We start from the raw sequence: 14026 nt of genomic DNA, 5'->3' as shown, positions 1-14026 counted from the left end.
GCAGACCAAGGGAAAGGATACTGCTACGAATGAAAAACTGGGCAAAGGGCCTCTACCACAGCTACACGCCATTCAAACAAAGTCAAAGTAGTTTGCAAAAAGAAAAAAACAACACCTAAAAACCTAACAATAAATAAATAAAGCAGTTTGCAACCAGCAGGATTCTATTTAATTTTAAGTCATATAATAGCTTGCATTGCTTATTAGCCATTAATCTCACTGGGACCTTGAAATTCTAATTACGCAACTAAACATTAAGAAAATTTAATCACACAAGCATGCTGTAATTTAAGGCAACCCTATCAACCTGAAAAGTCATTACCTACCTCATATTTTAGCTTACGTTGAATGGTGCCATTGTGAAGTTTCTCATTATCCTGAAAAGAAAATAAAAGCCCTCTATATTAAATTATAGCATGTTCATAAAGAGGGAAAAAAATGATTTGATTACAATATTTATGAGAACAAAATTCTAAGGAAACATACTTGTCATTCCACGATGACAACCCTTCTTGAGAATTTATATTCCCAAGGTAAACGGGACTCTATCGATACATCTGCCTGTAAGGGAACTGAACCATTTATTCCTAATCTTAAAATTCGAAGAACAATTTTAAAGGCAAATTTCCTCAGGACACTTCTTAATTTGCAGGGTAGAAATGAAATGACTTTATTTTGATAAAAATCAGCTTGTCACAAGTATGTATCTTCTCAAAGGCAAAATTATATTTCTACTTGGGATAATTTATCGAGTGAATTTAAATACTTATGGAAATTGATTATATTTTTGGAGAAAACAGAAAGGTGTTACGTGTAGAATTTTTATAAATCAAACAAGGTAAATAAAGCACTTCAGGAAACTTTATATTCACTTAAGAATTTCCCCCAGAAGTTCAAAATTTTTAAATAAAGTTATTCTTGAATTAATACTATTTATAAGCTGTTAAGCTCCACCCGAGCAATATTTAATATTTCTACAACATTTTGCATCTCAATTTTCTGAGAAACAGTACATAAAAGACCCCCCCACCCCCCACCCCACCCCTGCTCCTTACTGAAAGGTCATCTTGAAAACGAATAACCAGATCACCTGCTCCTTCACTCACCTTCACGGTCTCGGCAGGTGCACCGCTGCCATCGCCAACCACACGGTGCAGATCCTGAAGGCGCCTCTGGACTTCTTCTTCAATGTAAGCACTGATCCTGGAAGCAAAAGAGATGGGGGTCCGTGACCGCTTGTAACCACACAGGGCATTCTGAGATCTTTTCGTTACCATGCCCTTTGCGGCTGGGAACCTTCTCGTTCTAAATGCCAAATGTAATCACAACTCAGGATCTGGACCATTTGTCAACTTTCGAAGAAATCTAATGCCATGTGTTTACTATCTGGGTTTTCCCCAAACAAGAGAGGCCTGGACGAATAACCGAATCTTGGGAACAGAAGGGAGACTCAGTGATCCCATCCAAATCCCTCCCTATGTCCTGAGCGGAACCTCTGCTGCAGGACAGGGGAGAGTCGCAGACTCGGGTTCCAGATGACTCTGCGGTCTCAGAAGGCATCACTACCCAACACTTCATTCACCGAGCCTCCGTTTCCTCACACAGAAAACGATGATTCTTATTTCTCACAAAACACAAAGTCATTTCAGAGGATTAAAAGGAAAAACAAAAAGTAGATGCACTCTCCACAGACCTTCACTATTGGATGGAACAATGTCTCACATTATTCCTGCTCTGTCTTGTCTCTGCACCCGGCCATGAGACACCACATTTTAAAGGTCTCTAGACCTTCCAAAATGCCTGGTGGAGGGTCAAGATGGCTGAAGCCAGAAACAGCTGTCAACTGAATACCTGGTACCCCATACGATACAGGGAAAACAGCTGGTACCCAATACGATACAGGGGAAACTGTGTGAAGTACAGCCATCCACCCAGAGGAACCAGGGAAAGAGAGAATTTGGGTTCCATCAAAATCTTTCTAGTGGCTCAGGCCGCCCAAAGGCAAGGCTTTCTCAGTTCTAGGCTCCCTGCCCCAGTTCTACAGACAATGAATTAGACGGATTATTTTAAATGAAGTGTTTTGCATGTTTACATCTTAGCACACTAAAAAATAAAAAATCTGGTTGCATCTTTCTAAGCCCATGCAAAATCCTACACACATTTCTGTACTACTGACCATGACTAAATGACTTTCTGATATGCTGGGTAAAGAGATTAATACTACAGGTAAAACAGCCCCAAAGAATGGAGCTAGGGTAATAAAATGCAGGATTTACCTTTCAGTATTTCAGTAAAGAAAATCATATGCAACTGAATCTGAACCAAGGCCACTTAGAAACAAATCTCCCTGGACCTTAAATTTTAAATGAGCACCACAGAAGATGCAGACCTAGATTTAAAGGACCATACAGGCTCATGCCATTCTGAGTACATTTTGATATCTGAATACCTAACTCCTACTAGCCAGGGCTCAGGACTGTCCAATTTGAAATGTCCCCATGACGTAGATGGAGTTGAGAAAAACAGTCAATTTTCTTACAGGCAAAGAATGATTAGGTTGATTTATCTGAGGGCTCTGAGCCACAGGGCAATTCATGATGCCACCCAAGTTGAAAATCATTTTCCTACAGTAACATCAGATTTGTATTTATGCTATTCGTGATCATTCTGAATATACTGGTACAGTCTTTGTGACAGACTTCATCTATTTGTAATCTATGGCTTCTATAAATTCTTTGTCAGCACAAGGTCCTTCTTGGTACAATTCAATTAACTCTACTTTGTTCCTCTCAATCTAGCCTTGTATCACTTCTTTCTGGATGAACTGGTTTCCCTGAACCTTTTAATTCTACCTTCTCACACAAACTACTTGCACCAGTATTCCTTAGATTTGGCTGGTCAGGTCTCAGGTCTTGGGCCCTTTAAATGACATCTCACCCCACCACGGGCCAGGGAGCAGCCGATCAGGACAAAGCATGTCGTGGGGACAAGTACTGCTTATCACCTTTGATAGAGCCCTCCATATGCAAACTGGCCAATATAAGGTACTGTGAGTCATTAAATCACATCAGAAATAGGCATGCCATCAGTTTAATGTCCAGTACCTGGCATCCATCAGGGGGACCAGGTAAGACTTTTCAGCACTGGATGGCAAGCTGGAAGAAGCAGGTTTTCCCTCCAAGGTCCCACGATGCCCTTTTTGAACACCATCGACCTCACAGATCTTCTGCTTCAACTGCTGGATTTCATGTTCTAACCTACAGAGATGGAAGTTATGTGAATTCACTCATTAACAGTATCTCCTGAGAATCTTCCCTAGAAACCATGGGAGATCCAGACCAAAACTGTGCAAAGAGCTTTACTTTCCAGTAGAAAAGGTACCACATACCTATAAGACAAGGTATAAGGTGATAATAGGCCACAAGAGCGGAGCAGGACAAGTGCTACAGGCACCCAAAAGTTGGAGAGAGTTCTACCATCAAGGGCAAAGATATTCCCACTGTGCTCAGCAAATCCTCAGAGCTAGATGTGCAGGATTCTGAGTCCCAAACCCAGCTTCAACAAAACAGTTGGTTGTAGCCTACATATCAGATCCCAATAAGTATTTCTATTTGACAAAAGAGATCTCTGCTTTAAAGAATTCTTTAAAACTGCCAATCTAGGAGAACCTTCATGGTCAAGGCAGTTCTAAGTTGAGTCTTCACGGGCCAGTGGGAATTTGGCATTTGGAAATGACAGTGGGTGGTTTTCCAGGTGCAGAAACAAAGGGACTAAGCCACAAAAACCAGGAATCCGCTTTGGCTAAGGCAGTGGGTGTGGAAAACAGAAACAGGCGAGAGAGACCTAGGAAAGCAGGCTGAGCATCTAGAGAAATAACATAAACCATGAGCTGTGGAACCAAACATTTCTTTCCAACGACAGATGATACGTCTAATGTAAGGTCGACTGTGTGTATGGCTGGTCTCCCACTGGCCCACGCACGACTGAATCCAGGGCCATCAGGCTAGAGGGCCAAACTTGCCAGTAAATTTGGCCCACAGAACCATCTAGGGGCTGCAGCCCACTCACTGTTAATGACAGCTGGGTCTCAATTTCTTCATGTATCAAATGAGAGAGTCAACTAGTCTCTCCAAATTCCTTCAGGTCCAAAATTCAGAGAGTCTGGTTTCAGGTGCTGACACGCCACAACACTGCCAGCTCTCTGGTGTCGCCAGCAGTGATTTGACTGCTCTATCTCGAACGTGAAAGCCAAGGTCTTGGATCTCGGAAATGTGATTATGGGATCACCAGGGTAGGAGCTCCTGGGTCCGCGGGAGACAATGCCCAGCTGAACTCAGCCTTTCATCTGTCTACCGATTACTGAGCACCAGACTGCAGAGCACACAGTATTCTTGAATGAGGAAGGACTGAGCACAGAGAAGTGATGTCAGGGGCCAGGTGGTGGGCAAAGAACCAGGGAACAAGGTTAACACAGAATCTCAAAGATGGTAAGGAAAATGAGCCAATGCAAGTAGGTGGTGGCCAATGTTTGTAATTAAGATGATGCCTACGGAGTTGTTCAAAGACATCCTTCAGGGCTGGGCAATGGAAAGGACTCCACACAGCAAAGAGGCGCCAGTGGGACCCTGAAGGCTGAGCAGGATTTCTATACATGGCGAGGGACAGCAGGGCCTTGCATGGAAAGGATCGCAGCACACGAGAAGAACTGGTCTGCCCAGCAGTGGCTCTGTCGTCAGCAGACAGGAGGACAAAGTGGGCACAAGCTGGATTCGAGATGCAACTCTACCACTTTCTAACTGCCTGACACTTGTCCCATCAACCATCAAGGAGAAAGAAGAAAGAAAATGATTAAATCTCGCTCACAAAGCAAGCTGACAGGGAAAGCCAAGTGCACCGTTGGGTCCAATCTGGCTCCACGTGAATTTGATATTTGGCACTTTGGAAATTCACAAGAGGTCAGCTCAGGGTACACAGCGGGCCCCTGGCTCAGCCATGAGAACCCAGAGATAATAAGACACAACACCAGTACCCCCAGAAAGCTGCAGGACCATCAAAGCCAGAGCAAAGCACTCAAAATTTGCTGGCCTGAATTAGGGCTTTGCAAAGTCTACTCCATCAAAACACAGGAAGCTAAAAGCCTCCTTTGCGTGGCTTCTGGAGAAAAGCTGACATCGGGAAATCATTACAGTGTATCCACTATAATCGAGTATTAACACTAAATGGCCAGGGAGCGAAGCCGGTTGACAAAAGCCAGGACATCAGGCTCCAAGCCCCTGCTGCATTCTCACTGCACAGAGCAGGATACAAATAGAGAGCGTGCCCTCCACTGCTGTAAATTTCCTGGGGCTGGAGCTTTGTCCAGCAATTTCATTTACATAAGGTACCTACAATCATTTTCTTAAACCACAGACCTATTTCTCTGAAGTCACAGCATTATGGTTTTCAATTGTCACCTGTCACTGTTTTGCCTGGGGGGATTACTGGAGAGCTTGGTAAACAGAATCCAGTTTAAGCAGATTGTTTGAAAGGAGGCTGTCCTGACCTTTTCAGGCAAGATGGTGGACAGGGGCTCAGGCAACACCTCCCAGTAGGTCTTGCCTCGTCATCAGCATGGATCCCAGGCCTCTGCCAATGTCAAGCTGGGCTCCTAGAGGCCAGCACTCCGGGCTTCTGCTGCAGCCCCTCGGGAGGTGCTGTGAGGGGAGGGCTCCTGGGGAGCGGGCAGCATTCCAGGTCCCCGTAACCTGGGCTTCAGTTAAGATCTCAACAGACCAAAGGGTCTGGAACTAAAGAAAATACACAGGCCCATGCCCTCCTCATGAGGGTAAGGACACTGCGGCCCCAAGATGGAAGAGCCTGCCCAAGGCCAGCAGGGCAGGAAGGGGTTGGGAAGGGCACAAAGCCCCCTTGCAGGACACCAAATCCGATGACGTCTGCACAATAGGCGGCCGCCAGTCTCTCTGAGTCTTGGCATCGTGTCTGCAGGGTTAGCAGAAAAAGCATCCCCCAGTTCATGTATTTATTTGTCTTGAGATCCTACCTCTGAGAAGCAAGGTGACAAGCACCAGGTAGAGGAAGAGAAATATTCTTCCTTTATCATGAAAACAGCGCTACTCCCTAGTTCACAACATCGAAAATAATATCAGAGAATCATGACCTAACATGCCTGGATAGACCACCATGTTTGGAACATCTAGAGAGCTTTGCTTGTTTATTTTTTAATACAGAATCCCGAGGTGTCCCTCTGTATTCTCAAACACTGAGAATCAGCAGGGGTGGGGGGAGGGGTGTTTTTCAGTTCGCTGCCAGGTGTGGAAATCACTGTTTATGGAACCTGTGAACAAGTGCTGGTCAAGGTCCCAGAGAAGACATGGAGGGGGTGGGGAGAGGGAGGAAGGGGAGGGAAAGGGCGGCAGAGGGAAAAGGAGTCAACGAAAGGGAATGGGTTTGGGGAGAGCAGCGAAGGAGGGAGGGGGAATCCGGCTGGAAGCTTTCTCAGTCTTCCCTGTTTATCAAATATTAAACACACAGTCAGAGGTCAGTGAGGTAACAGACATGGGCTTAGTTTGTGTGTTTTTTCCAACTTTAGGCCAGTGACTCTAAACCAAGGATCCTAAGGAAAAAGAAAAGAAGGCTAAGAATTTGCCAGTGAATCAGAAAACATAAAGGCTACAGAATTACTTTTTCAAAAAACAGTGAGAGACACAGCACCAGGGCTAGAAGCCGCGCCATCACAGCCCGAGGGTTAAGGCCATGGGGCACGGAGGGTGTGGCAGGCGTCCCCTCGGGCTCGGCTCACCTCTCCCGGTCCTTCTCCAGGGCTTTCTGCTCGGCCCCCAGGCCGGCCCGGAGCCCGGACCGCTCGCTGCCGCCGGCGGTCAAGGTGGCCGGCTTCGGCCTCCGCTCCTCGGCCCCCAGGCCCCGGGCGTAGCGCCGCTGCAGGGCAGAGTGCCTCCGCTCCAGCCGGGCCACCGCCCGCTCCAGCGCCTCCCTCTGCTGCTGCTCCCGGGATTCCAGGATCTCCTTTTCCTTCCGCCTCACCTTCTCCTCCTGACGGGCCACGTTGGCCGTGAACTCGAAGGTGGCCTGGAGCTTCTGCAGCTGGCTGGCGCTGGCCTGGTACTGCGCGAGCTGCTCTTCTTTCTCTTCCATCTCTTTCTCCACCTGGTAGAGAGTGTTGTCCAGGCCGAGAGGACCTCGGTCGAGGATCTCGCAGGCTCTCTGTTTCTCTTCCAACAGCCTCGGCAAATGATGCTGCAGGAGATACTGGAGCTGGCTCTCCTTACACTGCAGCCTCCCCTCCGCCGGCTTGATCTGCTCCGCATCTCCAGCCGCGTGGGGGACATCTGCGGCACCACCGTCCTTCTTGAACAACAACCTCGATTCTTCCTTGCTGCCAGATTTTAAGCGCTCCAGGATTTCACGTTCTTCCTCCACCTCCTTTTTCAGGAGCTCCTTCTGCTGAACCAGCTCCTTCTCCAGGGTGGTCAGCGCGGCCAGCTGCCTTCGCTTGAACGCTAAGAAACGCAGCTGCGCCCGTTCGAGCTCCCGGCCGTCGCCGTCCCCCTCGGCACAGGCCTCCTTGGCCCGCAGGAGACATGCGCGGATGCCCTCGAGGTCCTGCCGCTCCTTCTCCGCGCGCTGCGCCTCCCCGAGCCGCGGCAGCCGGACCAGCTCCCACTTCTCCCGGAGCTGCTCCTCTAGGAGCGCCACGCGCAGGACCTGCTCCTCCTCCTGCCCCTCCAGCCGCCTCCTCTCCTGCTCCAGCCTGACACACTGCTCCTCTTTTTCCCTTTTGAGTTGCTCCAGCTCCTGAAATATCTGAACCTTCTCGGCCTTCTCGTGGCTGTTGAGTTCTTGCAGCCGCTGGAGCTCTTCCCGGACGCGGAGAAAGCGCTCCTCTTCCTGTTTCTTCTTCTGCAGCTCAGTCTCCTGCTGCTCCCTCAGCCTTTCCTCCTCGAACCGCTCCTTTTCGGCCAGCAGGTCCTTGAGCTTGCTCTCCAGGTGGAAGCTGCGGCGCTTGAGGCTCTCCTCCTGCTTTCGGATCTGCAGCTGCACGATCTCCGTCTCCTTGCGCTGCGTCTCCACCTCCTGCTGCATCCGCTCCAGCGCAGCCTTGTCGGACTTTTGCTTTTCCTCCATCTCTTCTATGAGTTTTCTGAAATGCAAATCGTTGACTGGTCGTTATTTGAGCGCTAGGTTCAAATGCTGCTCTAACTTCTCCCTAAACTGATACCTCCTAGAAATGGACATACACCACACACCCTTCACTAAATTTAAAAAAAAAAAAACAAAAAAAAGAGAGAACAGCACTTTCCTTTTAATATCCAGCAGCATGCTGTTTAATTTTTTTACTCTGTAACTGTCCAACATATCATTTGCCTAATCTCCGGAAGTAGCTTCTGCTATCATTTCTCTGCAGAACCTATAAGCATAATGTGTTATGCATGATATAATTTTTAAAGCCCCCTGAGCTCAAAGAGAAAGAGGCATGCCCAATTTAAATTTAAATGTGAATAATTTTATTCAGCCCAAAGGCTAAAACTCAATGGAAATTCGGTTACAAAATGACATTAAATAAAAATGCTTATGCTGTCCTCAACTCATCAGGGTCAAATATCAAAGTCAAGATAATCGACACTTCATTGTTCCAGCTCAAATAACTACACGCTATTTAATCACTAGTTTAGGACAAATGGTAATCACCAAATGATCCAAAATATTAGTTTATTAATGCATAACATTGAAAATAACGTCAATCTCCATTAGAATACTTGAACGCTTGATTCTGGCGGTTACATGTCATGTTGTGTCTTAGAGAGCAAAGGGTCCCCACTGGGTGCTAAGTCAATGTTTCGAGGTCAGGGTGGCCTCCAAAGCAAGAATACAGGGCATGTCAGAGTACGGATGCACGGCCTCCATCTCCTGACCCACCAAAGACCTATCGTACATGATGCTGTGAGCTCAACTAATTCATCTGTAATATCCAGACTCCACATTCTAGAAAATAAATACCCAGGGTGTAGATTTTCTGCGGCCTTACTTTCTATTCTAATATCTATCCTTGGTCCATTTCTTGGCTTGTTAAATAGGACAGGAAAAAAAAGAAAACTACTTAGTTTTATCAAAGAATTACATCAGAACATATAAAAAACGCTCTCCAAATCAATTAAACACACACACACACACACACACACACACACACACACACACCAAAAGGAAAGGGAGCTGAGAACATGCAGAGGCAGATTAGAAAAGGAAATACAAATGGTTGATCAACATAAGGAAAGATGTTTAAAAAGTGAGGAGGCATAAGAAGGGGAAGTATCATTCTTTCGGCTTTTTTAAAACTCAGGATATTATTAAGGAAGAAATACTTTTTAGTTAAATTTAAACAAGTCTACATTTGATGTATTACACTTAAAGAGTGTATTAAATTTGCCTACTGACTCTACTCCCCCATCTCACAAGTATTTGAAGATGAACTATTTAAAAAATTCAAACGTGAAGTAAAACTAACCAGCTAAAGAGAAAGGAGCTACAGTCATCAGACGTGTAAATGATGGACACGGAGCCAGAGGGAGATGACACAGACACAGGTGATCTCAGCCTAGGACATCAACACAGGCACCCACCCACTCTGTGGTGTTATGACTCCTACCACGTGGCTTACCTTTTACTTTCTAATTTCTCAAGTTCTTCACGCTGTTGCCGCTCAAATTCAAGTCTAATAAATCAAATGAAAATGAGTCACTTTGCTGAAAGAGCTTTTTTCACTCTCTTATTCTCTATATGTAGTTACATATTACAAAGAACACTGGTTTGTCAGGTACGCTTTTTAATCATTATGGGTTAGCAAGTTTAAAATGTATTCTTTGCTCTATGACTATGATTATAAATTAGACATACTTTGGGAGTGCTTGAATTCAGGCTGAAAAGAACATATTTTACTTGAAGGAAAGCAAACAAAACACCACTGTACGGGACAAGCAGAGTTAAAGGAGACTTCTAAACGAGAAGCATGCCCACCCCATGCAGCCTAGCCACTGACTAGTACAGAAAAATGGAAAATCTCTACCTTAGACAGATGGGTCCTTTTATAGGGAAAAGACTGCCAGGGAGATGAGAGAGAGAGAGAGAGAGAGAGAGAGAGAGAGAGAGAGAGCACAGACATCAATTAAGAAAAGAATTAACTGTGGGAACATCAGGAGAAAAACAGTAAGGTACTTAAAAGCCAGTAGCCATGCACAAATTGAAACGTCTTCTTATACAGATCACATTTTCCAATCATTTCTTGAAGTAAATTCTCCAAAGAGTTAGCTATTATGTTTTACACACTTCCCATGATAACTAGAGCACTAATAATAACTAAGTACCAACCATAATTGCCCACAGAAGTCAAATTCATGTTTTTACTACTTTATAAATGGTTATACTGTATGGAGGTTTCTCGAGATCCTCCTGTAGTTAGTGGTTATATGACATTGGAGCTATGGGGGCTACAGAGATTATGAACAGATTGACCATAGTGGTAGCAAACTAAAGGGGGCTAGGTCACTGGGAATTTTAAAACAACTCGCTAAAATACTGATAACAAGTTGACTTTTTCTCAAATACTAGACTGAATTACTTCAAGGTTTCACTATACCTTTTAAACAGCATGAACTGTAATTCTTAAACGTTTTCCTGTTGTGGTGGATAGCAAGTACAGCTAAGAAGCTGAACTATGGAAAAATTCATCAGTCAACTGTTCTTGGATAAGATAATCCAGGTTGGCAACAGTTACCTTTACAATGAGCTAACAAATTTTCAAATAGATCTGTTACCAATTTAATTTGGGCTAAAATTGAGAGTAATTCTGGGGGGTTTTGCAAGCAGAACTGAGGGCAGTGCTGAGTGATTTACACGTTTGCTTATTACTCTGCCTTCCCAGCAAATCCTGAAGATAGCACATAGTACCCGATCCATTTAACAGATGAGAAACCCAGAGCTCAGAGGTCTGAAAGAACTTGTCCAAGGTCATGATGGTAAGATATGGTGGAACCAGGGCTTGAACCCACGATAGCCTGCTTCCAAAACATCCTCAAGTCGTTCATTTTATGAGCAATGCTCCAGTTTGTGATATATAATAAGAATATTAAATCCTTCATTGAAACTTATCATTTAGGGTTATATTTATCTTTCTATCAAATGAAAGTGATCTGTGGACTATAGGCACCGCCATCCATGAGAAATCAATCACATAAATATAGTATATGAAAGGTATTTGCCACTTCTGGAGCCCAATCCATATGCCATCACGCTAAGCTGATACAGGGTTTCATTTAAGTTCATGTATGATCGTTCTCTTTTATATAACGATAAACAGAACCTTGGGAATGCTTCCTAGTACATACTTTTAGACTTCGGTACAGTTTAGTCTTTCTAGAGATAATTAGTGTCAAAAAAATAAAATCAAATCAAATCACCGGATAAAACACTCAAAACCTGAGGATTTTCCTAATAGAACTGTCTTTATTCTTGATTTACACTTTCTGTGAACATCAGCTCAATGTGACCATCAGCAGACAATGTCGCTCTGCTCTGACAGTGTCACAAGGGCACAGTCATAAGGCAAATGCTGCTCTGAGAGGTTCGAATGAAAACCTATCACCAGACAGTTTACAACGTGCAGGTGCTTGGCCTGGCACTGAGCATGCAATACCCTCACTTTGTTCTCCTAACCGTAGCAGGTCTCATCCCCATTTTATAAAACAGGAAACTGAGGCTTAGATGAGGTAAGTAGCAGAGGGAGGGCTTGAATCAGTTTGGTATTAAAATCTGTGCTGCAAACCACTGCAACTGTTTCTAATGAGTTGTGTGGTCTCAGAAAGTCATGAAATGTGAGTTTTAACAGCTTCATCTCCAGTGTGACACTCTGGGCACCTACGTATTTTACTGAGCACAGTGCCAGGCACTGTGCAAGGCACAGGGGATACAGAGGTCCGGAAGGGAGATATGTCCCTGCCTCCATGGGGCTCCCAGTCTGTAAGTGACAGCGGAATAAACATGAGAGGCACACCCAGTGTGTCACAAGCCAGGATGAGGAAGGACAAAGGGTTATAACACACCGAGCGGGTGCTGGTCTCAGAATTTGGTAGCACCTAGAATCAAGGCAAGCCTCCCAAGGGAACTTCCACCTAGGCTGTGCCATTCTTACTCGTGTATGATGCAGCAGCTCAATAAAGCCAGGTCTTGGCTTCCTGTGAGGGAAGGGGCAAGATGTGAAGCTCAACACGGTGCAGGGCCTTGGAAGTTATATTGAGGACTCTGTACCTGAGGTGGCAGAAAAGTGTCTTGGAACAGGGTTGTTAGAGAGCCCACAGAGAACACATGAGAGGAGAAGCCATGAAACAGATCAGGAGGCCTGTGTCGTCACGGAAACAAGAGATGATGGAGGCAGGACCCAGGATCACTGGGATAAGGAAATGCCAGTATCTTCTGATACGCAGGGGTTCAGTTGAGAGAACCTGCTAATGGGCTGGATTTTGCTGGAGGCTGTGATGGGAAAGAAAGAGTCAAAGATGACCCTCAGGTTTCTGGCCGGGTCACACAGTGGGTGGGGAAGCCAAGCTTCACGGCCAAGAGGCTGTGCTAAAAGGTCAACTGGTCCAAATACAAATGCTAGTGGTTGTGAGGCTAAGCATGAGTTATTTAACCTTGGATACTTAATTTTTACAGACTTTGAAGAAAATAACAAGCCCTCCCTCAAAGAAGACAAACATCCATCTCATCAAACAAGACCGTACATACAAAGTATCTGTATCAACATCCACGAAAGAGTCATTCTACACCTGGGTCTGAGGACTCGCATTTGACTCTCACAATGGTCCTGTGAGGTAGGTGCCACCTTTCCCCCATTTTACACACGAGCAATGGCCACGACTCCAGTAAATGGCAGAATCAATCGACTCCAGAGCCCACAATTTATCCCTATGCTGCCTTCAAGAAAGTAAGCTCGATTTTACACATGTTGAATCTAATGATTCCAGGGTCAACCAAATTGAGACGTCCGGCAGGCAGGGGATACAAACGAAGATCTAGCGCTTGGGCCGTCATCAAGGATGGACATACAGACTTGGAATTCACCAGCACCCAGATAGGAATTACCCAGGACATAGGTATGGAATGTGAATAAAGCAGCTTAGTGCAGAGTCTGGAAGACCACACACTGCAGTGACTGGCAGAGAAGGACGGGCCCTTAAATGAGGCTGGAGATGAGCAGTTAAAGACAGAGAGAGAGGATCCCCTTGATAAATAATGATTCCCATTTCCTCAAAAGTAAGAGTTTAAAAAGAAAAAGAGGGCTTCCCTGGTGGTGCAGTGGTTGAGAGTCCGCCTGCCGATGCAGGGGACACGGGTTTGTGCCCCGGTCCGGGAAGATCCCACATGCCGCAGAGCAGCTGGGCCCGTGAGCCATGGCCGCTAAGCCTGCGCATCCGGAGCCTGTGCTCCGCAACGGGAGAGGCCACAACAGCGAGAGGCCCACGTACCGCAAAAAAAAAAAAAAAAAAAAAAAAAAAAAAAAAAGAAAAAGAAGAAACAACATAAAGATGCTGAGTCCCAAACAGTCTGAGGAGAGAGTCATAATCACAAAGTCAGGGCTATATTTTAAATACGAGGTGATATCAGCTGTTGCTGGTACTGTGTAGCTTCTATTAAATATTGCATACTTACTGAACATACTTTAAAATGTACCTCCTTCCATAATCAATGATGGTATTTCAAATAGCAAACCTCAAGAGACTGTAAAGTATAAATGTGTGTTAATATCAAGGAAAGAACATCAACTGTAATTGTATTTTAATGTGGCTTCATTTCAAATAAGTGTAATTCACTATCTTACTTTACTGGAATCATCTTGGCCCAAATGCTAATTTCCTAAATGTTATAATGAAAAGGAAAACCACAAAAGGATATAAGTTTTGCAGCTGCTTTTAGCATTCATTCATTCATTCATTCATTCATTCATTCATTTTGCGGTACG

General features: G+C 45.1%; 1 protein-coding gene across 7 annotated transcripts in view; it reads right to left on the bottom strand.

Annotated features, from left to right (window-relative positions):
* Positions 1–14026, bottom strand: part of LOC111185022 (kinesin-like protein KIF16B) — a 300702-nt gene that overhangs the window by 100531 nt on the left and 186145 nt on the right. For all 7 annotated transcript variants that reach the window (XR_016387865.1, XR_016387866.1, XM_089896550.1 and 4 more), the window contains 5 exons: positions 9674–9727; positions 6800–8158; positions 3105–3257; positions 1107–1203; positions 327–377 (listed from right to left, as the gene is read on the bottom strand). Coding sequence is in view for 5 of the 7 variants with exons in the window: in XM_089896550.1 (XP_089752676.1) it covers positions 327–377; positions 1107–1203; positions 3105–3257; positions 6800–8158; positions 9674–9727 (1714 nt within the window). In the remaining 2 variants the exon portion in view is untranslated. The remainder of the gene's footprint in view (positions 1–326; positions 378–1106; positions 1204–3104; positions 3258–6799; positions 8159–9673; positions 9728–14026) is intronic.

This window comes from Delphinapterus leucas, chromosome 15, assembly GCF_059928025.1.
Source record: "Delphinapterus leucas isolate spDelLeu-1000000601 "Yukka" chromosome 15, BTC_Dleu_Yukka2, whole genome shotgun sequence".
In the NCBI taxonomy this organism is placed as follows: domain Eukaryota; kingdom Metazoa; phylum Chordata; class Mammalia; order Artiodactyla; family Monodontidae; genus Delphinapterus; species Delphinapterus leucas.
This window is presented reverse-complemented; position numbering and strand designations above follow the sequence as displayed.